The sequence below is a fragment of the Ostrinia furnacalis genome, unplaced genomic scaffold (genome assembly GCF_004193835.3).
Source record: "Ostrinia furnacalis isolate ACB-3 unplaced genomic scaffold, ASM419383v2 OfSCF0209, whole genome shotgun sequence".
Classification (NCBI taxonomy): Eukaryota; Metazoa; Arthropoda; class Insecta; order Lepidoptera; family Crambidae; genus Ostrinia; species Ostrinia furnacalis.
The window spans coordinates 28,870-54,421 of record NW_021130448.1 but is presented as its reverse complement, the minus strand read 5'-3'; the positions used below and the strand labels follow the sequence as shown (position 1 = coordinate 54,421).

General features: G+C 37.1%; 1 protein-coding gene, 1 long non-coding RNA gene and 1 other non-coding gene across 3 annotated transcripts; all 3 read right to left on the bottom strand.

Annotated features, from left to right (window-relative positions):
* Positions 1-394: 394 nt before the first annotated feature.
* Positions 395-21,986, bottom strand: LOC114356195 (uncharacterized). Its single transcript, XM_028309298.1, has 6 exons — positions 21,853-21,986; positions 10,124-10,220; positions 7,004-7,113; positions 4,996-5,103; positions 3,046-3,153; positions 395-2,137 (listed from the first exon to the last, which is right to left on the bottom strand). Exons 1-6 carry the CDS (start codon positions 21,984-21,986, stop codon positions 2,005-2,007), a joined length of 690 nt encoding a protein of 229 aa, XP_028165099.1. The 3' UTR covers positions 395-2,004.
* TRNAR-ACG (transfer RNA arginine (anticodon ACG)) lies at positions 8,130-8,202 on the bottom strand. The gene has a single exon. It is a non-coding gene; the product is annotated as a tRNA-Arg (tRNA).
* Positions 21,987-23,726: 1,740 nt separating the features above from the next.
* Positions 23,727-24,012, bottom strand: LOC114356156 (uncharacterized). The gene is made up of 2 exons (XR_003656171.1): positions 23,941-24,012; positions 23,727-23,763 (listed from the first exon to the last, which is right to left on the bottom strand). It is a non-coding gene; the product is annotated as an uncharacterized LOC114356156 (long non-coding RNA).
* Between the last annotated feature and the right edge of the window lie 1,540 nt (positions 24,013-25,552).

Genomic DNA, 25,552 nt, shown 5'->3' with positions numbered 1-25,552 from the left:
TTTAAATTTAAATTCAGAAAACGGAATTCAGTGTTGCAAGCTTTTGAAAATGATACCTATACAGTAGTTTTTTTTACGGATTAATCATTCGATAGTTTTTTATCGAATAATTTGCCGCATAATATGTTATCGATATGATAAATACTTTTTCCTCTGTTACACAAAGATATGTTATATTGAAACTACACTTAATGACATGTTCCATATTATATTCCAATAATCAAACACCTATTTTAATTGCAATACGCTTTCATAAACTACTAAATGTATTATGTAATATCCACTAACTACCTAACGTTTAGTGATCTTTAAAAGACAATAAAATAATTTGTAAATTCTACAGAATATTGTTAGAAAATTATATATAAATAAAAATATGTATAGATATCTCGCTAATCGTAACATATAGGATGGGACTCGCGTCCTTTAATAAATAGAAGTTTACTGAATTCATTGACTTGCTTAAAGCCATATAATGTGTAATATAATTTTAAAGCCAAATTTCATAGTCTGTGAGGTTATGTCGACCCATCTTGTCGATATTTAGTCGATAGTTGATTAGTTACAATAATAAATATAGTACACAAATAGGTAACAACTTTCTTAGAATAACAACCTTCCCTTCAGTGCAACGCCACTTTTTGATCTGTTCTATTACTTTTGTTATCTTTTGGAAAAAGTAATTTAAAATTGAAGAATCTGATCACATTAACTGATAAAAAGATTATCACCACATTAATGCTAACACACATTATTATTATAAGTTGTTATTTTTATTAAATTCTGTGATATTCTTTGCTACGTATTCAACTGTTTTTATCGTGGTATTTTTTTTATTTTTTCCTAGTGGCAGCACTAAGTCTTCCCGAGTTAGGCTGTGTTCACACCTACGACTATAATCCAATAGAATATGAGTATAAGCTGCGTTTTTACGCTTAATAATTATTCTAATACAATAAACGTGAAACATTTAAACATAGTTAAAGCATTTTTCCGTCGGAATTCGGTTGTGCGAGCTCAACTTTATGTTTTTGATTGAGACCCGAAAAACCTTGCACCGCCGAAATCGACTAAGCCGTCCCGTTGGCCGTTGGAATAAGAGTAACAGTCAGTAATGGTAACTTAGCAGCTAATCACAACGATAATTATGTATATCGATGAAAAACTACAGTTTACTGCAGTTAGAAACATTATTGTCACTTTGACACTACTTCAAAGGGAACCGAATACCACAGCACGATAATAGACGGTCATATGACGTCACTTCACCCGTCAGTTGTAGACAATCGCCCGATAGAGGGCGGTAATTCCCACACTTTATTTTTAACCAAGAACATCTATCTATCGTGCCAAAGTTTTCTAATAATAGCATTAAAATTAAGTACACAAATTATATACGTATGACATTTATTAATAAACTTAACAATAATCACTTAAATTATATATCTACAAGAAGTGATAGGTTGGAGCTCGTTCTAGGACGACACCTCAGAGATTTATAAAAGAACTATCCAGGAGAATGATTAATTTTAAATATATTTGCGCTTACGTCGAAAACTTCAGAAGAAAGAAGCTGACAGCGGATTATAAACCGCCATTTTAAATCCTAAAACCCGTTACCACGGTATAATCATTTTACACCTTATCACTACAAACATCAAATGGTAATACACCGTATTTTATTGTCCAATTTTGTCAAATTTATTGTCAAATTCGTTAACATTTATCTGGAATTGACAGTTCATGTCATAATTGCTCGAATTGTATACGATTATTGTCTCAAGAAAGATTAATTTACATACTAGAAAAATTCAAGGGGGTATATCGAATATCTACATAGAAAAAATTGGTTTTACAAATATAAAAATACATATTGCCGTTATAGAAAAAAGCTCGCGGCTCGACGACTCGTAAGCAGAAGCGGGGATATGGTACCGATATGCTTTCTTGTTGATTGGGAGAGTCCCTGATTCCAGAAGGGTTCCTCTAGGGGATGAGAGGGGTTCAGTAGTAGGGGACGAAGTCGGGGGTGATGTAGTCATAGTAGGGGTGGTAGAAGGTGCGGCGGACTGGCGGCAGCATGACGTCAGAATAGCGAGAGAACTGGGAGACTTGGCGGCTTCCAGCTTGGGGCTTCCTGGAACAAAAGTTGCTTATTTGTAATGGTTGAGTTAATTTGTCAATTGGCCACGACGTAAAAGCCTTCATAATTTTATTCCTTCTATATAATACAGTATACTACATACTTCACCAAGCACAGCACCGGGAAGCTCAAGTTAAATTCGACCACTCGGGTCCAGTACGGATTTCTAAATGTCCATCACTCGAAACCCATGAAAAGTGTCACAATAACATCAGGTCATTTTACAATCAAATAAATAATTATCAATACACTCTAAGGCATATGAGTAGATTTGAAAGCTTAACAACTATCTTGTAAATGGAATTCTTGTCAAAAATAAGAGGTTGCCAAAGGCGACTGACTTTTTTCTGCCACTTCGAAAAGGGACTAAGTAATACAGAATTTGAGTTGGTCTGCTGTTAGGACTAGGTGCATGATAATGTGATCAGGGACCTGCGATTAAGAAAGGACCCCATATGCTCTTTTGTTTCTGTTCTGCAATTTTACAACTTCCCATTCATTATTTTAGAGAAAAAGGCACTTGTTCCTTAAATGCACAGGGCAAGTGGTTTTATAAAAAAATAGAATATAATAGATTTTATTGAACACTCTGTGCACAATTTATAAACGAAAACAACACAACACGAAAATACAATTATTGGGCCACTGCGCTAATAGGCAATTACGACCCTGGGACTGTATTTAAGGTGGCTAATACAAAATTCGTTTATTTTACTTAATATGGCAGTCAATGTGAAATTGTGAACTCTGTCAGTTTATAATAACGCGTTAGATTGTAAACTAACAGTGGGTTAGGTTAGGTTAGAATGTAATTTAACTACGTCAAATTATAATCTGGCGGAATTCACAATTTTACGGTGACATGGCTAATAAAGTAATTCGCTATCTGTCAGATATCTCACTTGTTATGCTGCCTGGCGTTGGGCTCGTCTGCCGGGTACTCCACTTGAAGAGACTGCAGCCCGCGGGGCTCCTGCTCGCCGTAGTTGCCGTACGCATAGTCGTCACCTCTGTGGATAAATTGCAAAATTAATAAGAAGAACACTGCATAGTTTGCCTAAAGCTTCAACCACACCAACGCGTGTAGATCGCCATCGCAACGGCGCGATCATAATATGCCAATGACGGGTCGCGCGGACTGTCATGGGTCGCGCGACCTGTCATTGGCCTATGATCGCGCCAATTTATTTAATTAGGTTGAAGGAGGCTCCTTAAGAGCAAAATGACGATTTGTAAGAACCATTTATTAGTCTAAACAAATAAAGAAATTTTGACTTTGACTTTGACTTTGAAGCATTAATTTCAAACCTTTTGTCATTGAGCGTATCCCTACGATAAAAACCTATCTAATATTATATTTTTTTAACAATCATCATCATAAACATGTCCTTTTGTCTCCACGGCAGGGGCACGGCCTTCTGTAATTTAAATACCTGGAGAACTAATGGAGGTCTTGGCCTAACATTAACTCTCAACTAAACAACTCTGACCAGATATGACAGGTCTGGGGACTTGCCGCCGATCTGTTGTTCGAATTTCGACCAATAATAGAAAAATATTCTTATTTTTTTCAGTTATGTCCTTTTTTATTTTAAAGCTCGGGCTTTATTGATCTAAACCTACAGGAAATAAATGGTCACTAAACTGACTTTTGCACAATACTCTTCGATTATTACATTCCAGATTTAATGGAGACAGTCCAAGCTTAAAATACTAAAAAACTTGAAGTATTAGGTCAATCCGAACATTTGGCTCAAGAACAGTTTCTTACAATCATTACAATTGATTCATAATCCTTATTTTTATTAATACTTCTGAACAAAAGCCAAAATTTTGCGCAATTTTTCAAAGTGCATGTCGTTAAATCTTACTTAAGTACAGAGGAGAGCACATCAAGCTTAACTCTATCATCTTATGCAGTTGTGATAGGGACTATATTGTAACAAAAATGTATAGCTTCATGTGCTATCGACCGTACTTACAAAAACTCTTGGGCTATGAAAAATTATAAAAGGCAGAAAACCAACATGGCGTAGAAAAGGTCTGCGAAGAAAAATTTGAAGGGATGATTATACGCTCTGTGGAGTATAGCAATCGTGACAGATGAGTACGGAAACCTTTTGGACTGAAATATCATGAAGCCTATCAATACTAGGTATAATTGTGATTCTATCGTAAATAATGGAAATTAAACGGCATATTTAGAGAAACAGTCAAGACGTGCTTTATAGTGTGTAATTAAAATAGAATGAAGCCAAATACTCGATTTTAAGGCTAGATTGAGATTTTGAAAGCAGACCTTAAGATTCGCTAAACAAAAACGAAAAACATGTCATTAGAAGATTAGCACGCTCCAGTAAAATTCAGAAACCTGCATTTTTGTTTCTGTCTTCATTTTTCACTGTTATTTTCAACACAACAATCAGCTGTTTGTGATCTTTGTTCGCGATCTTTATGATCCCCCCAGTGTTCAGTTGGGAATATGGACAAAACTTTATTCTCGTCGATACGCCCGACTTTATACTGGGCAAATCATGAAGTGTCGCCCTTTCACGATGTGCCCGGTCACATCCACATATGTGGCCATTTCAACGATCGGCTGACGAAACAAATTTACTAGCTGACATTGATTGCTAAGTAATTGACCCCAACGCAACGGTAACTAAAATTTTTGTCGGTAAGTACAACCATAACCTTAGATATGGAATGGAATGGCAGTTTCATATAGCACCTTTGAAAAGCAAGAATTGACCTCAACGGGAACGATAAGGAATTAATTCACCACAATAGGCTGACAATGGCACCGTTCCGCTATTGTAATTGACCCCATTGGGAACTGAACCGGCACTCACCCGCGCCCAGCCGTGATCTCCTTGAGCTCCTGCTTCTGTTCAGTCTCGTACTTCCTCTGCAGCTCACGCACGTGCTCCTGTCGGATCAGCTTCTTCAGGGCTTCGAATCTAGAGATAATTCAATAAATCATCAAGTGCGCATCATTACTGCACAGAGTGCGCGGCAGCTGTCACAGCGTACTGAAGGAGATGGCCGATAGTGGGGATTGTCCACTGATCGGCCACATGCTCAGCAGGACGAGGTCTGTTTTAGAAATAAGATACTAACATTATTTATTTATTTTATTTATTTATTTAAGGATAGTACACAGCACATTATCAATCTGTAATAACAATGTTTTTTAGTAGATTTTGTAGGCCAATTATGACTATCCAACATTAAACATTTCTACATACCTTCTCGAGTGACAACCATTATGGATTTAAATATCCTACTGAAGGGAAGCTAAAACAATTAGCCTAATTTTTTACTAAAATTTATGGATCTCTGTTATCTGAATTAAATACTTTTTATTTTATTTATTATTTATTTATATAATAGTTTAATTTTTTACTTGGGTCGAAAACAATAAATAATCAACTTAGCTACTTCAAACCTTTGATCTAATGAAGATCCAACTTCACTTTGCAACAGCTTCTCTAGCTTTAAGCTTAGTAGAGCTTTAGATTTTAAACTTTCGCATTTACTTTTAAACTTTCGATTGTAAGCAGTTCTGCTTGTGACCACGGCTGAAGCATAGCAGCCGAAACGTCAAGCCTTGAGTACACAAAGTAACTCAATCATAAATGTCGCGGTAAGATCCATGTATTTCCATTTAAATAGAGTTTGGTCAGAAAACAAGTTTAACTAGGACTTACTAAAGTGCTATTTTGCGACAAATACCTACGAATTATCACAGAATAAGTTACTAGTACGAAATTATTCACGAAACCCGTCTGAACTATGGTAACTTTAAGCCACTTCGACGATACTTGAATATACATTTATAAGCCTGTTATTTGACAAATTAGTTAAATTCACACTTCCCAAACATTCTATGGTAGGTACAACTTATTAAAAGCTCTGAAAATCCAATTTAAATCAAGCAATTCTATTTTAGTTGCGCTAACGTCAATTCGTTCCAATCGAATAAGGCAAATTTCTTATTCAATAAGCTTTGACATTTTACAACTTCATAATTAAATAACAAACTTACATAATTGCAAAATCGAAATCTTACCCAATTTACTTTCAGTTATTTATATCTCAAATCACAGCAGCAAATTAAAAGACATTAAATAAGTACTTGAATGTTCAAATGTCAATTGTTTTCGATAAACTTTGAAATATTGTGAAAATTAGAGAGCTTATTTCAAAAGTTCGCAACGAGTGGGCGGCGCGTCGTTTTGACGAAACTTTGATGTTTTGGTCGTTAAAGTAGGTATTTTGAGGTAAAAACAAAGATGTAACTTTGGTATTAGGCGTGTATTTATTAAATAGATCCTGTTTTGAGAAGAACGTGCTAACTCTTGAGTTTTGAATAGGCTCCAACTGGGTTAAACTGTTAGGATTTTGTCTGAGTTCAGTAATATTAAGCATGTAAAATTGCTCTTTGAAAGTACAGTTATTGAGAGTGAAGGAGATTTATGTTTTTTTTACTTTCCCATCTATCAGAGCATAGTATAACATAAATTTTAGAGCATTCTAATTAATATAAATTTATAGGCAACTTCATTTTTATTTGCGTCATGAATAGCCTAATAGGTTAGATAATTAAAAGTATTATCCAACCAAGGCATTGCTGCGAAAAATGTATGATTTCTCATTCCATTCCGTCAATTGCCGTCATCCCCACAAAATAGTGATTGAAATTTTACCAAAGTAACTTTGCTATAAATATTCTAGTAGGGTCACTCACAAACTCACAACTTCATAGTATCACAAAACACCTTTTGGTAGATCGGTGGCGGTCTGGTCGAGTTGTTCTTAGCTTACAGGCTTTTTTATCTTTGTAGCCATGGTTCTTACCTGTCTCGTTGAGGAGGAACCATGAAGGTGGGCCCGCCTCGAGGCCGCGAGGGTCCGGGGTACCTGAGGATCTTGCCAGAGGTGTGAGGCACGTTCAGCATGCCAAACATCTGCAACAATGTGTCCAAATGAGGCAAGCTGACAAAAATATGCAAGAGGAAGAAGCGCTCATGTCTTTTCGCGCAGTCAGTTTGCGCTAACGTCTTTTCGCGTAAGTTTCCATTGGCTTTTCGCGTTTGTGTCTTCGCGCAAGTGTACCGGAACCAAAATTAAGTAAGTAGGTACAGTAACTACTAATAACAGTAAACGCCCTAAAAGTTTAATAAATAGGTAGATACTCAGATAGATTAATTAATTTTCTTCTATCTATTTTCGAGTGCCTTTAATATTTAACTCAAGAAAATGTTTATTGTAGATTGCGAGTTTAAATCCCTACACCTGCCTATTTTAAGTATCTGCTACAAGTATAACAATAAACCTAATTAACATAAATTTTATGAAGAAAGCTCACTGAGCGTAAGCAAACCACGCCCTACCTTAATAAAAATTCAACATACAGACAGAAAAAAATCCTGCTGAAAATTCTTTAGTAGACGCAATCTACTTACTACAAGTACAAAGTTACAAACTAGTTTATTGAATGTTCTATGCCATTCAATAGAATTTCTCATCAATGGAAAGAGTGAATGAAACAAGTCGACCGTCTAGTGCCGCTTGTTGCGCCATCTAGTCACCATAAGTAGAAACTGTAGTTTTGCTGACCTCCAATAGGTGGCGCTAGTTATAAGTTTAGAAAAGTTGCGTCGTAATGCTGAATTTCTATTTTATCTCTTTTATCATTATTTATGTTGATAAAATTAGTAAATGTAGGTAAATTAAGCTAAAATTAATCTATTCATTTATTTTTTGCAATTACTGAACAATTAAAATTCTAAATTATTTAATATTTATTCAATGAAAAAGCTCCTTGTCAATAATAATAAAAGTGTTGTTACTTAGCCGGCCAATACAATAATTTAAGAAAAAAAACTAGTTGTATTTTTATACGTTTTATTTTATAACTAATTCTTTATAAAATATCGAAAAAAATATAAAAGTAAAAATATAAAACAAAAAAGAATTTCCGCGACCCTGCCAGGATTCGAACCTGGAATCTTCTGATCCGTAGTCAGACGCGTTATCCGTTGCGCCACAGGGCCAGTTGAGATGTGGGTCGAAAATAGCGTTCAAGCGTTCTGTATAGAGATATCAGTGTATTGCTAGCGTGACCACAATGTGACTTGTTGTTGAAAAATTAGCATTTTAAGTTGGTTAGATCGGCCGTTTTAAAAATGAGTGCGAGATTTTATCTTTACGCGCCTAAACAGAACCAATTTTCATTCGTTATAATAAGTAGTAAGTACCTACATAATGAGTAAACATAATACTATTCAGAGATCAAAGCCATTTTATTTAAAAAAAATGAAACTCAAAGACGGTAACGTGAGGCGAACGAAGCCAAGTAAGTGACTTAAGTTAGCTTGATACGCTACTGTTCATAGTTTTTTCTCACCCCAGTAGCCCAAAATGCGCACAATATCCTAAAATTAAACATCTCGGACTTCGCTTGACGAGCTACCGTGCGCCCTTCTTACCTCATCGCAAATCTTCGAAAAATAAACTCTAAAAGGGACTAACTTAGCTTGTAGCCTTGAACTTGGCTTGTCACGCTACCGTGCGCCTTCTTACCTCATCGTAGTCTAGAGTACGCACAACGACCGACGCTCGAAAACGAGACTCTAATAGTGCGAAAGAGAGGGCAAGCTTGCCTTATTGTCTTGAACTTGGCTTGTCACGCTATCGTGCGCCTTCTTACCTCATCGTAGTCCGGAGTGCGCACGACGTTCGGCGGGGCCTTGGTCACGACGCGGCCGTACGCCTCGCGGGGCATCGTCGGGTACTGGTATCGGAACCTGCCACAAAAGATACCGGTACTTAATTAATACATTATTTAAAAGCATTTCTTGTATTCTAATGGCACCAGCAACGGTTCGTGTACACTCGGCGCTGGCTAGCCAGTTCCTTTGCTTGAACTTGGCTTGACACGCTGCCGCGTGTCTAGATAGGTAAGGATTATACAGTGTGAGTCACGTTAAAGTGTACATATGAAAATAGATGAAACTAGACCTATTTTTATCGACAAAAAAGAGGTCAAAAATTTTTTTTGATTTTTTTTTAATTTTTTATAGAATTTTTTTTCTTCCAATTACTTATTGTAAAGAAAACGTAATAACTTTTAAACTAAGCGGTATATCCTGATAAAATAAAAACAGTAATAATGCTAAATAACAGGCGATACTAAANGTTGCGCCACAGGGCCAGTTGCTGAGCAGGCCGAAAATAGCGTTCAAGCGTTCTGTATGGAGATATCAATGTGTATGTAGTTAGCGTGACCACAGAGAGGGACTTGTTTTGTTGAAAAATTAGCATTTTAAATTGTTTAGATCGGCCGTTTTAAAAATATATGCGAGATTTTATCTTTACCTACCAAAACAGAACCAATTTTGATTTGTTATAAATAGTACTTAATGGGTAAACAATAAACATAATACTATTGAGAGATCAAAGCCATTTTATTAAAGAAAATAAAACTCAAAGACGGTAACGTGAGACGAATGAAGCCAAGTAAGTGACTTAACTTAGCTTGACACGCTACTGTTCATATTTTATTAGCCCAAAGTGCGCACAATATCGTAAAATTAAACTTAAAGGTGAAATTTGGGACTTCGCTTGACGAGTTACCGTGCCCCTTTTTTACCTCATCGCAAATCTTCGAAAAAGATACTCTAACAGGGACTAACTTAGCTTGTAGCCTTGAACTTGGTTTTTCACGGTACCGTGCGCCGTTCTTACCTCATCGTAATCATAGTACCTACGCACAACGACCGACGTTCGAAAACGAAACTCTAATAGTGCGAAAGAGAAGGCAAACTTATGACTATTTAGATATGTACCATCCTAGACTGCATCCCACTTAACATCAGGTGCGATTGTGGTCAAATACCTGCCTTGTTATGCATAAAAAAAAACTTGCCTTATTGTCTTGAACTTGGCTTGTCACGCTACCGTGCGCCTTCTTACCTCATCGTAGTCCGGAGTGCGCACGACGTTCGGCGGGGCCTTGGTCACGACGCGGCCGTACGCCTCGCGGGGCATCGTCGGGTACTGGTATCGGAACCTGCCACAAAAGATACCTTACCTAAATAATGTTTTAAGCAACACTTAGGTTGGGTTGCTTGCACCATCTTACTTTAACTATAACAAATTGTCAAAAGTCTGTCAAACTCCATACTAAAAACTCCGAATATTGTTATAATTACCGTTAAAGTAAGTTGGTGCCACGCGCACCGTTAGCGAAGAACAGGGGAGGTACCTACTACTTCAGGGGAGCTGAAGCCAGTCGTCTTGTATACCCATTCTTATAAGATACACCATACAAGAATGCATGGTAAATTCAGTGAACTGCTCCTGAATCGAATGTACCTACTACTACTATTTATATTTATTTATATTAACCGGCAGACAGTGGTGACTGAGTTTGTTGCGGCGCTTCTTCTCAGCACTTGCCAAATGTTGGTCTCGAAGCGCTGGTAGGGTAAAAAGATTATGAGACATGTAGAGGCTCCTTAAGAGCAAAATGACGATTTGTAAGAACTATTTATTAGTCTAAACAAATAAAGAAATTTTTGACTTTGACTTTGACTTTGTCGCTTGCTCCAACAGAGCGAGCCACAACCTGGGGCCGCGAAAGAATGTCTAGGCCGTCTAGCTCGGACAATAACTCGCATTTCCGTCCCACTGTGGGAGGACACGGTCAGGTTTTAGTGAGTACCTATAGGGCAGGGAGAGCCTCACATACCCACTGGTTCCCCCGGGGTGGGTTGCATTTTCATGTATTTCCTGACTAAGAAAAAGCAGCCTTATGCTACCATCTTACTTTAACAATAACAAACGTCAAAAGTCCGTCAAATTCTGACTGAACAAAAACACCGGTTATGGTTATAGGTACGGTTAAAGTAAGGTACCACAGCCTTATTGTATTGTAGTTAGGGTTGTTATTTCTTTTTCTTTATAGGGTAGTGGAAACTATTCGCTATGTAAACACATTTTAATTATTATTAAAGGTAAACAAAAGACTGGATTATATTATCATTTCATTCCTATCTTATTTCGAGCTACGCCCACTCGGAGATCTAAAATAGCGACGTTGTGTGTTTCATTATCATTTTACGAATAACATACATAATTAATCTATTATCTAAAATACAGTGCTTCCATATTCGCCAGACTTTTCTTTCACGGCTAAATTATTAAGCACTTTTGATAAGTTTCGGTGCAAAATCCTGCCGGGCTAAAAATAGTGATATAATTACATACTTTTTCGACGTCAAAATGTATGGGAAAAACAATAAAATGACGTGATAACCGCTTATCGCGGCGCGCATCTTAGGCCTACTGAGATAGATTTAGTCGAACGACATAGATACGAGAGTCCTTTTTGTCGCGAAAATAAAGCCAGGTATCTAACCATTCTTCAAATTAAATCCTTATTGGTGTACTGAAACCCAAACCAAATGAAGAAAAAACGTCTAATTATTTTTTCTCTGAACTTAAAATAGAATCCAGAACATTACCGATGAAAACCAAACTTTTGTCTTTCAATTTGATAAAAGAAGCCTATCAAATACCTTCATTGTTCCAGCAGCATCCACGTAAAAGAGCATTTCTATTTAAATTTTCAATTACAATCACGTTCTTGCTTCTACGTAGAGCAGTGCACGTGCCCACTGATAATAATACTCAGTGATAATAATACCGATTCTTCTATTTCTGTATCGCAGCTTATGTACGCCCAATAAACAAAGAAAGCTTTGCAAAAGCTTCAGTGGCACTTTTATTTGTGCGCCATCGAACAGCGAACTTAAAAAGAAACTTTGAATGTCACCGAGCTTACAATGGCGGAAATAAAGTTCGTTGCGCTCGAATTCGTGAATTATTTTGGGATGGACTGTAGCCATGTTTATTTATTAAATTCTGGAGCCATTTTTGTTTTTTACGTGGAAAAATGCACTAAATTGCATTCCGGCCGCTCTGGTCAGATGGGTTATGTGGGGGGGCTCTACATGCCAAAAGGGCAAGACTTAATAAATTCTGGCTATAACGACCAGATTAAATGCGTGTAGTGAAAGTCCAGTTATTTGAGATTCTGCATTACTGGGTCCCTCAAAACTGGATTGTCGTGGGAACAAGCCACAGATCACAGAAACTAAAGGGAGATGTGACAAGGGCCGGTGTCGCAGCAATATGCCCAAAAACAGCGTCGTCGTAATTTAAACAGGTTACATTGCTTGCGTAGTACTAAAGATTATTCGAACGTTGAGTACTGAGAACGCAGTGGATAATAAGCACATATTTTGATTACTTTGTGTGTGTGAATTTCTAATGCGACACTGAGTTTCGAACTCAGCTCATTAGTTGGCATCTCTTTATGTCTCTATGGAACGAGCCTTTACGCTGTAGCGCGCGTTAGTAGGTACGCGTTCTATTTGGTTGAGCATTTAATATAGCTATGTAGAATAGAATAGAATAGAATAGAATAGAATAGAATAGAATAGAAAACTTTTTATTTGCAAGAAAGGTATACAAGCAGGTAAGACATAGATTAAAACAGAGAGAAATAAACAAGTGGACAATTAACTGCTTGTGCCCCTCTGACAAAAAGGCACCCGCTCAGCGTACATCAAGACCGCCAGGGCTTGTCTTGAAACTGATTTTCAGCGGGGGCCCTCTGTTGTCACGGCGTACCCCTGCTGACGGAGATGCAAGAGGAGAAAGGAGTCCACAAGTCCGGCAGCAGGGAGAACGCAGCAGGGGGGCGCAAAAGAAAAAGAGAAAACAAACAAAAAGAAACATACAAGAAAGCACCATAAAAATTAATTAATAAAAATAAATTCATTTCACATTCATTATAAATTACAATAATAATAAATTAAAATTATAATAAATTACAATAAATTTAGATTTTAATTATTAATTACATAATTAAAACACATTTAAAAAAAAAATTTAAATAAAATAAATTAGATTAAAAATACAAATAAATTATCAAAAAACACCATTCTTTACTTATCTATTGCCATTGATATGTGGCCATAACCATAAGGCCTCAAGTTATTTAAAATCAATGGTAGAAAAGTGATAGAGGAAAGAAAAAAAAAAAGAGATTAAAAAAAAAGAAAGAACTGTCACTTACTGTCAACGACCGACATGTGCACGAGATGTGAGAATAATTGCCACGTAAATTGATTAAATGTGGTACATTTAAAGGATATTTCAAGAAAGCAGTGCCAAATAATAAAACCAAATTAAGAGCAATCCGCAGCACTACAATCACACGAAAGGGAAGGTGAGTAACATCCAGCATTGTAACCAATTTTATGCAACAACTACGGATTAATAACATACAATCTTAATGCAATGCAATACCATTATACAAATAAATTAAAGAAAATTGGTAAGAAATTACTATCAATATCATTAACATTTAACAATGAGCAACGATAAAACATAAATTTACAATTCCAGGACAGAAGAATACACTGAGTACCCACAGATAACAGCAAAAAATAAATAAATAAAATAAACCCATGTCAAGAAACTAAACGGAGCCAAGTGGATGAGGACTGCACACAAGGTGCTGGAGAAATTCAGGTGAAGCTGGAGCTGGAAGTGGACCTGCCCCCAGGCGTGTCGTGCATACATTTAAGGTAGGATTTTTTCCTTGACCTGTTGTGAAATAATGAGGTGTTTTTTAAGTGTTTTTTTAAAAGTGTTTTTTACTTGTAGGGCACGCAGAGGCGGTGGCAGGTCATTCCAACATTTAGAAGCAGCAAACCTGAAGGAGCCTCTAAAAGCTGCAGTACGATGTTTAGGGGTGTTAAAGACATGGGTGCATTCTCTTCTGGGATATCGGCTCTGCTCACGTGCCCACTCCAGCTTCAAGAAAAGGTACTTTGGCTTGGCTTTACTCAGAACACCAAACATCATAGTAGCAAGATGAAGCTTCCTACGCGCATCCATCTTTAACAAGTCTGCAGCATTGAGGAATGGCGTAACATGTGTACGAGGTGGAATTGTGAAACAAAACCGAGCGCAGGCATTTTGCACTCTTTGGATAAGTTTAGCTGATTTTGTCAAAATACATGGACCATAAACAGTATCGCAATAGTTAAACTTGCTGAGAACCAGTGATTCGCAAAGAGCAATTCGAATCTTCTCACTTAAATATGGTCTTAGTTTGTATAGAAGTTTCAAACGGTAAAAACTACTTCTAGCACAATCAATGATGTGATTTTCAAATTTCAAATGGCAATCCATGGCCAATCCCAGATTTTTAACTTTATCAACCCTAACAATAGGCTGACCCACAATATTTAAAGTATTAACATTAAATCTGGCTATGTTCTTGGGGGTACCCATTACAATAAATTGTGATTTTTTAGGATTAAGAGTAAGACAATTCAGTAAGCACCATGTATTTATGTTATTTAGGTCTTGGTTAATTTTATTGACAGCAATCACTTGGTCGGCCGGGGCAAACGGTAGATACAGTTGCAAGTCATCAGCATATAAGTGATATTGACAATTCTTTATGCTGTTTACAATGTCAGCGCTGTACAAAATGTACAGAATTGGGCCCAAAATCGAACCTTGGGGCACACCACGAGAGACTGTACTCAGCTGTGAACGCAACAGAGTGCCATCCGTCTGTTTCAGCTCAACATATTGACTACGCTGAGTCAAATAACTATGAAACCATTTAACGGATCTGCTATCAAAACCATAGTATTTTAGTTTGGATGAGAGAAGAGATGTATTGATTGAGTCGAATGCCCGAGAGAAATCAAGCAATGTCACAATTGTTACCATGCCACGGTCCTGTCCAGCCAGTATGTTGTCAACCACGTCTGCCAGTGCAGTGGCCGTTCCATAACCCTTCCGAAACCCAGATTGACAGTGTGGAAGAATATCACAATCCTCAAGGTATCGAGTGACTTGGTCGCACACTATCCTCTCAAGGATTTTAGAAAGACATGGCAGGATGCTAATGGGCCGTAGTTCCTCTACTGAGTTAGGGTGGCTTGTTTTAGGAATAGGTCTCACAATCGATATTTTCCAACTCTCAGGGAATGTGCTATCTAGTATAGACTGGTTGACCATCGCAGTTATGGCTTTAAGGGAGTAGGGTAAGGTTAGCCGGAGCATGTCCAAAGATAGGCCATCATGCCCCCGGGCATTCGACTTCAATCCTCTGATGGTCTTAAGAACCATCTCCTCACTGACTGTGTGTAGAGAAAAAGTAGCTGCATTGTTATGCCTGTGAAACTCAAAGTAGGTCAGTTGAGAAATTGATACTTTATCCTCACCTGGCACTTTTTGAAAATGTGCATTGATAAGATCAGGATTGTTAAACATAGAGGGAATATCAGGTATGTTCCCATTATCTGGCAGTACCGTGCGTTTCAAGTTCCTCCAAAGTTTTTTTGGGTTACTTAGGTTATTGTTGACATGTGCATTGAAGAAACAAGACTTCTCGCGTTCAATGGCCCCCAGAACCAGATGTCTCATTGTTTTGTAACTGTCCCTGAGGCTAGCAGTTTTCAACTTCCTATATCGCTTGCTATAAGCATCCCTAACACGAATCATCTTTTTGATAGTGTCTGTTATCCATGGATGTGGTGGGTGTCTGAATTTGCGCGACCTCACAGGGGCATGGAGATCCATCATACCAATGACACAACCGGTAAAAGATGTTACAAGCTCATTTACATTACTTAGACGTAAGAGGTTGCTCCAATCAATCAAACTGAGGTCTCGCTCAAGGTGCTCCAATACAATATCCTTGTAAGGCCTATAGGTGACCCAAAGAGGCCTCGCTTTCTCCTTTTTCATTTTGAACTCGGCCAGAAGTAATGCGTGACTACCCAGGTCTGGGGAGTGTCTCACAACAACCCGGTGTGCCCGCAAGTCCGTACAGATTAAGTCAATTAGTGTGCTGCTGTGATCTGTAAAATGGGTTGGCTCAGTTATCAACTGATTGAGGTTCAGGCCGCGTATACACTGCTCGAGATCTCTACTCCTGCCACTAGTAGTATCAAGCAGGTTAATGTTGAAGTCTCCCATAATTATAAGCCCGTCCGCCCCAGCGAAACAAGCAACAGATTCTGTCAGTGCCTCAAGGAACACATCAGGATCAAGCCAAGGAGGTCTATAGGCCGTGCCGATGACTATAACCTTACTGAGTAGACGCACGGAGATCCACATCTGCTCCACCAATATTGCAGAGCAAGGATGGGGACACACCTTTACATTTAGACCTTTCCGTATGTAGAACCCTACACCACCTCCCCGGCCACCCCTTATGTGATCTGGTCTAGGGACGTGCCTCAGTCTATAGCCGGCCAGTTTAGGTGCCCTGTCCTCCTCGCCAGTCCTCAGCCATGTCTCATTAATGGCTATTATGTCAGGAGACAAGTCATCCACCGCCACAATCAGCTCCTCATGCTTGGTGCTCAAAGACCCAGCATTAAAAAAACCCACCAATAAATTATCTAACCCCAGGCCTGTGAGAAATGCGAGTTATATAAAAACCGGAGAATGTTAGTGGTGCAATGAAAATTAGACATGTCATAAGATATCATTAGTGCATTCATATTAATAAATTGTAATAAATTCGATTTGTGAGAAATTGATAAGATCATAATGTAATTGCGAATTAATAAAATAGAGTCAATGTCAATGTATTGATAGCAATGTAATGGCAGCAATAATAACAATAATAAAATTATACAGTTACTGTAGAACCAACAGCTGTGTTCAATTGAGTTAATGCTCTGACTACCTAACAAACAAATACTCTTCACCCACTTCATTACACAGGTGAGCAGATACACAAGAATTTGATTATTTTTATAAGTTTCTTGACAATTTTATTTTTATTTTATTTTTATTTAGGAACCAACGGCGTTACAATGAATAAATCTTAAAGTAACTTAACTATAAGTATGGCTAATTATAGGTTTCCCTGGAATATCCTTAAAGTAAATCTACCGTTCGGATTACCGAGACGCAAACTCCAAAAGATGAAAACTAGAACATTACAAATAACTTACATAATATTATTATGAGAATACATTTTGACACCCTATAAAGTTGAGCCACATTTGACGACTAAATTAAAGTTAATTAACTTAAAATGTAATTAATTTAAATTACTTAAACCACAGATAATATAATCTTAAACTAAGGTTTATAGTTTGACAGACAAATAGATATCAGATACCCGAACAAAATTAAATAATCACTCACCCCACAGACAACCCAAAAAAGATGTAGGTCAATTTAATAATAACTAGATTTTACCCGCGGCTTCGCTCACGTGAGATTAAACTTATTACGGATCATAACATCATTTATTAAGCATATGTATTTGGATGTATAAACTACTATGCAGCTTTTGCCCGCAGCTTCACCCGTGCGAAATTTAGTTTGTCACAGATCGCCACAGACCATAGCAAATATGTCATTCTGGGCTATAAACAACAACACTGCATAGTCTCATCAAAATCCGATCAGTAGCTCTTGCGTGAAAGAGAGACAAACATCTAGATGTCCAGACATCCAGACATCCAAACTTTCGCATTCACAATATTAGCAAGATAATACTCTAACGTGTCATCAATTCTTTCAGGCAGTGCATTTTCGCATGTCGCGTGCGCTATGGAAACCGCTGGGAAGGGATATCTTTGTTTAACAATTACGTCGAAACTAATAGACGTAGACTAATAAACTTACATTCGTTTTGTAGAATAGCTCAAATACTAATAATAAAATGCAAATAAAACATACCTTAACGACCTGTTTTTTCTTGTGTTGGGAAATAACTGAAAAAGATGTGAAAAAAATCGTGTTTATTTCTAATTAAATCCATTCTTACACCCTTAAAATGTATGAAACTTGTATCTGTTTTCTACTTCTACTAAAAGATAATTTTATTGGCTATCGCATGATAAAAAAATTTTTGCTTATTAATGTTAAATTATCCACGCTATCACTTGTTTTTGAAGGAAGAGGTGAAAACTTAAAATTAAAAACTTAAATCCTTGTAAATATGCGAGAAATGGGTCAAGCCCCAAATTTAAAGTATTTTCACCGATAAAATTGTCCATAGATTACGCCCTTAAAGTTTGATCACTACATGCCCGGACACACTGTATATCTAACCATTCTTCAAATTAAATCCTTATTGGTTTACTAAAACTCAAACCAAATGACAAATGAAGAGAAAACGTCTAATTATTTTTTTCTCTGAACTTAAAATAGAACCCAGTGGGTCTAGACAAAGTGCAAATTTTAATCGCAAACCAGTCGAAAAGTGGTCGAAAAGCCCCTTTTTTGTATGGAGTTTTGACGGATTCGATTTTCGATTCGATCAAAAAGTGCGTTTTGTCTAGGGGGGCAGAACATTACTGACATTACCGATGAAAACCAAACTTTTGTCTTTCAATTTGATAAAAGAAGCCTCTCAAATACCTTCATTGTTCCAGCAGCATCCACGTAAAAGAGCATTTCTATTTAAATTTTCAATTACAATCACGTTCTTGCTTCTACGTAGAGCAGTGCACGTGCCCACTGATAATAATACTCTTTGATAATAATACCGATTCTTCTATTTCTGTATCGCGGCTTATGTACGCCCAATAAACAAAGAAAGCTTTGCAAAAGCTTCAGTGCCACTTTTATTTGTGCGCCATCGAACAGCGAACTTAAAAAGAAACTTTGAATGTCACCGAGCTTACAATGGCGGAAATAAAGTTCGTTGCGCTCGAATTCGTGAATTATTTTAGGATGGACTGTAGACATGTTTATTTATTAAATTCTGGAGCCGTTTTTTGTTTTTTACGTGGAAAATGCACTAAATTGCATTCCGGCCGCTCTGGTCAGATGGGTTATGTGGGGCTCTACATGCCAGAAGGGCTTAATAAATTCTGGCTATAACGACAAGTTTAAATGCGTGTAGTGACAGTCCAGTTATGTGAGATCCTGCATTACTGGGTCATTCGAAGCTGGATTGCCGTGGAAATGAGCCACAGATCACAGAAACTAAAGGGAGAGCTGACAAGGGGGCGGGGCCGGTGTCGCAGCAATATGCCCAAAAACAGAACACATTGCTCGTGAAAGCAATGATGACAGCGACGTCGTAATGTAAACAGTTTACATTGCTTGCGTAGTACTAAAGATTATTCGAACGTTGAGTACTGACAACGCAGTGAATAATGAGCACATATTTTGATTACTTTGTGTGTGTGAATTTATAATGAGACACTGAGTTTCGAACTCAGTGTATTAGTTGGCATCTCTTTATATCTCTATAGAACGAGCCTTTACGCTGTAGCGCGCGTTAGTACGCGTTCTATTTGGTTGAGCATTTAATATGGCTATTTTTTATGTATCTTCAACTTATCTGACTCACATGGCTTCACCCACGTATTATTCATTGTAAATCGTCTTTAGTACTTAATATTGGATATTGGATATAAATAACTACGGTAGATAAGCTTTCTATTTCAGAAATAGACGAACGAGTATTCACAATCGGACCGTTCAACGGATTATCTCCAACAAACGTATTTACAATCAGACCAATTTGTATATATCTATTATCTACTTATCGTATTTAAACCGTAACATACTCATACGAAGAGTAATTCTGCACTTAGGTACAGTTAAGGTACTAGTGTTACTACTGTACATTGACCAATAAAACCTTCACATTCAGGCCCGTGATGTTCAAAAAGATTTGTAAAATAATTTTTCGTGCTTATTTGTTATTAAAGTATAATAATATACATACATAACAATCATAAGGGACTGAGCATTTTTCGATCTTATTATGTAACGTAATAACATTAAATGGAGGACACGGTAGAGTGAATATAAAACAAGGTAAACGAACAAAGTCAAGAAATGACGACTTTTAAGAAGTTTGTATTTAAATCCAGTGACGTTATAAAGAGTTTACAGATTCATTACTGCACTACTAGTAGTATAAAATACGTACTCTATTATTTGCTAAAAATACACGTGAATTTCGACTCTAATTTCAATTTTCTACGAGTACAAAGTCACGTTATCGCCTGTTGTATTTATACCAGAAAGGGCAGGGAATGATCGTGTATTGAAATTGATTCAAAGGTTAATGGTAAAAAAGGTCAAATATTACCAACATAATCCGATTCTTTGTAATATTAACCTCACAATCACAATATTGACCAATGAAATGAAACGACGTTTAATTACGTCTGAAAGCTGTCTAGACGGATAAATTGAAACATTCCATAGTAATTGCTACTTTTATAGGTACGTAAGTTCTTACTATAGTTCTAATGCCCGTATTCACAAACGATGCTTGCTTAGTGAAGCAGCAAATCGAACGCACAGCGTTGGATAGAACTCTGTGATTGCTCGTGTATCACCCTGTGCGTCCACGCGCACCGTGAGACCTCGTAATGATGTTTGTGAATACGGGCGTGAGTTTCTTTCTTTCAACTTCTATCAATGCTTGGGATTGAATGGAATTTTCAGCTTAGTTCTTGGAATTGAATTTTCCTTATTCTCGTTTCACTTTATTCAATATCAAAAATGTGAATATCCCAACAAATTCCCTGAAACTACGTGTTCCGTGGCTACATTATGTTGACAATACGCCGCCAGGTGGCGCTAGGTGCGTGATGGCGGGGAAACGTGACGTTACTGAGCTGCACGATTGACGTGACACGTACTACGTGCGTTATCACGGTCACAGTGTATGAACTAAAACTTTGTATGTTTGACTTTTTGGAACTTTTATACTTTTGACGAGATACCTCACGTTGAAACTGGCATAAAATGTGTCGTTTTTTTGTGTGACATTAATGTTTAATTTAGCGTTCGTTACATACTTCGTCTTTTAGTAAATGCTGTATAAATGATAGATTTAAATAACGTATGCACGATACATGTCGTCTTTGTGTAGGTACTAATCAGATGTAATAACCATTTAAATAATATGGTACCTATCTAAGTATCTAGATGTTTTCATGTTACATTACATCATGTAATTTTTGGATTCAAGTCACATACGGTAGACGTCGTATTCAGGTAACATGCTTTTTTTTTTTTTTTTTTAATCTCCGGCTGAAATTGCCGGAGTTCGGTTTCAGACAAAACAATTTGTTGAATATTAAATTAATAATGTTTTTTTTGTTTAGAGCAAGTGGTGGTAGTTTCTCGCTAATGTCTACGAGCAAAATTGTAGTCTCCATACTTTATAGACTTTTTTTTTATTTTTATTTTTTTATTTATGTACAAGGTTTTAAATTTAAAAATGAACTTAACATTTTACAGGTAACATGCTGTAGCGTGTCACATTTAAGTGACATATGCGGCACATTTTCCATTATATTTCTTATGAAACATGCCGTAGATTCGGGTTACTTTACAACTTTGGCTCAAATAACTGGCAACCAACTAAAAAATAACCGTCAGTAACTCTAACTTTGCTCTGTCGAATTATGTCGTTTATCGACATTGCAATGAAGAGCTGGGTTAAATCCGTTTTTGTTTTGGGCCAAAGTTGCTAGAGCTCAAGCTACCCAAGCAAATAATTATACGGTGCTATAAATGTCATATAATAAGGTACTTGTGACATATATGGTATTTGTGGCATATATGGTACTAGTGGCATATATGGTACACAATAAGTGACGTACCTCGGCGCAGCGCGAGGCAGGGCCGTGTAGACCGGCCACTCGTTGTACATGAGCGGGTCGCGGTACGAGCTGACCTCGTTCATGATCTCCGGAGCTCTGGCTTGCCTCTTCGAGAACCTGCAGTAAAAAGACATTCTATTAACACGTGAAAAGGAGTATTTTGGACAAACCTAAAACTATGTGGTTCTGGCAGAATAGAATTAGACCACTAACTCCCACTCTTTCCGTGGATATCGTAAAACAGAAAGAGAAATATTGGACAAAGGACATCATCCATTTTGGTCCAAAATCAAAAGTGCCGGCCAAAAAATAAAAGTGCTGTATTCTGATAGAATACGTCCGCCTTAGCATTTATTACTATGGCACCAAAGCTGTAGCACCACTGTGCATCGTGGTATTTGAGTTCTAAAAATATATGAAACGACTGACTTTGATCTCAAATACTACGACGCACAGTGGAGCTACGGCTTTGGTGCCATAGTAACAAATGCTAAGGCAGACGTACTCTGTCAGAATACAGCACTTTTTTTTGTTGGCCGGCACTTTTGATTTTGGACCAAAAATATATGAAACGTGGATGATGTCTTTTACGAATATGACTCCTCACCAACCAACCAGTCTAACTGCGTGAGATGAGTAGACCAACTTGCCTCAAGTAAATTAGAAAGGGTGCTCTTGCAGTAGCAGCGGAAAGATCTGACAGTAATGATGAAATATGTGTCACACTCCTGCAGTGGAGACCAAATAAATGATTTGATGATGAATCAATGGATAAATGATAGATTCGTTTCGGTATTCATTGACAATAATCTGATCCAGCTATCAAATTATTTAGCTAACTCTCGTTGAACAAAATGTCATTTAAAACTAGTGTTCAAAGCGCATGAGAGTATTTCTCAAAAAAAATGTACGTAACGAAATAGTAGTAACGAAATAGTAAGGCCATAAGGCTTGTTATACATTGGCGAAATATTGTGAATGCTCTTCATTTATTCAATTCGAAATATTTGTAAGTATGCACCCAAATACGGGGTAATATTAAGGGGTTAGAAATAAAATAAGGGAGTAATCATTCATACTATTTTAATAAAATTATTTTTGTTCCATCATGTTTATCCATTTTGAGTCGTTCTCTGTAAGCTTTTTGCCTTTCGGCATTGGTTTTTGGTCAATTTGATACAGAAACTGCGATTACTGTAGAACGATAATACAAAGAAATTTACAATAATTTAGTTACGTATCGCATTTTATGAAACAAAAACACATGAAAAAGCTAGGGTGGCAAACAGATTTTTGTATGAAAGGTAAAAAAGGACTATTTTTAAAATATCTAAATATTTGGTAATAAGTAGGATTATAGCTATAATTATTCGTTATCTTAAAGATTAATATTCATCCTTCAAAATTGTGTGTGTGTTTTTTTTGTGTGATGATTTATAAATATAAAACTTTTGAACTGTTTCAAAGCACACTTTTTTTTTTCAAAATGTACATTTTTTTGAGAAATACTCATGAAACCTTTTATTAGTAATGGTGTCTAATAATTTTGCTAAACAAAATTAAAACGTATGAGTCTTAAACCTTATAGTTATGATGATTTAATTTAAACAAGCCAATTCGTTGTCAGACCGAGCTTTAAAGACCCTCATTAATAACCTTCCTTCGGCAGTCGGGTAAAAAGCCAGAGCTTCCATTAACATAATTTATACAAGCTGGTGTTGTATTATGTCGACAGTATAAACTTATCGATAGTTTACGTTTGCTTTTAAGTGGGCTTTGGTGACTGCGAGTTAAAAATTAATGAGTCTTCATTTTAATAACATAACAATTTTGCATCTGAAGTTCGGACACTAAGTTAAAAGATANCAATAATGAGTGACAAGCCCCACAGATGTAGTCATTTGCAGTAACCTGTTTAAAAATAATAATAATTAGAAATAAGTTTAAAAAAATTATCAGTTTTTTAATGTCCCGCACTTAAATTATTTTATTTTAGTATTAATTTACAGAAACCAATAACTTTACAAGAATTAGACTGATTGTATAGCCAATAACATTTTATTAAATAAGGACTTTAGCGTGCATTACCTCTAATGGAGTTAGTCGTTCCACAATTATGTTCCTGATGTTAATATGATGTTGAGTTTTAGTTCTAATGGANCCTGACATGCTGGGACCAGCTCAGAGTGCTGTCAATGAAGAGTCCGAGATTTTTCACGTATGGGGAGAAGTTAACAACAACTCCGTCAAAGACAACACTAGGGACCGATCCCAGATCCAGTTTAGCCAGCTGCCTGGAGCTCCCCAGCACAATCGCCTGACACTTGCCAGGATTGACCCTCACACCGAACTTTCCGGACCAATCGGCAATACTGTGTAGGTCAGCATTTAAACGCGAAATCGCATCAGATATCTCAGAAGGGTCAGCCTGAACGTAGAGTTGGAGGTCGTCAGCGTAGAGATGAAACGATGAAGAAAGGTGAGAAGTAAGAATGTTGATGAAGACAGAAAAAAGGATAGGTGAGAGTATACCCCCTTGAGGTACGCCGGTAGCAAGGTCCATCCACTCCGAGTATGCTTGACCGAATCGCACCGCCTGTCTTCGACCGCGCAGATAGGATGAGAACCATTCTGCGGACGGTGATGAGACTCCGAGGTGGAATAGAATGGCAAGAAGGATGTCATGGTCGACCGTGTTGAAGGCGTTAGAGAAATCGATCAATACAAGAACGGTAACGCGTGACTCCTCCATGCCGGCTCTGACGTCATCAACAATTTTCAAGAGTGCAGTGGTAGTGCTATGTCCCGGGCGGAAGCCAGACTGGAATTGGCTGAGGAGATGGTTTTCTAAAACAAATTTAGAGAATTGCTTGTGAGCAGCAGCTTCGAGGACTTTAGAAAGAAAGGGTAAGATGGAGATAGGACGAAATTGGTTTAATGCGGTAGGGTTGGAGAGTTTGGGTAAAGGGATGACATGAGCTAGTCGCCAAGCGGTAGGGAAGCACCCACGGTCAAAAGAGGAGTTGATGATATGGGTGATAACAGGAAGTAAGTCATCCAGGATAAGGAGTATCATCGCTCTACTAACCTCATCCGGGCCAACAGCTGTTGATTTTATAGAGAGGATGAACTTTTTGGTCTCATCAATGGTGACAGGGGAGAATGAAAAGGAGCTTGGAGAAGAAATAGGAAGAGAGTTTNCAATCTCAAGTTAAGCTTTTCTAGGTATCCCCTACAACATATTAAAAAATTAGAAGCGCAAATTCATTTTCTTTTTTGAATGTACGTAATGACTGGACTATTTGTATTTCCTACTTTTTTGCTTTAATAAAATTGTCGTAACCATTTTTAACTAGGTAGCTTGCCCACGTGGTTTTCCTTTCAAGATTTTTTTATCGCGTACTTGTGTTAAACAGCGCCATCTATCAAATTCTTTTGTAAATAAATATGATTCATTTATGCTCAATGATCAATGGCTTGTTTCAGCGAAAAGCAATTAGTTCATGTTATCTTTAATGGATGTCGTTATTCTCTAAAATACTTGTAGCATTTTTTTTACTGTGTCGCTTAATTACGATACAACAAAAAAACAAGCAATACCTATCCATTAAACTTTAACCTCTATTTTTTTGGGTCAAACAACTACACAAAAGTTTATAAGTCATAATCTAGACATGATGTCAAAATATTCCATAGGTAG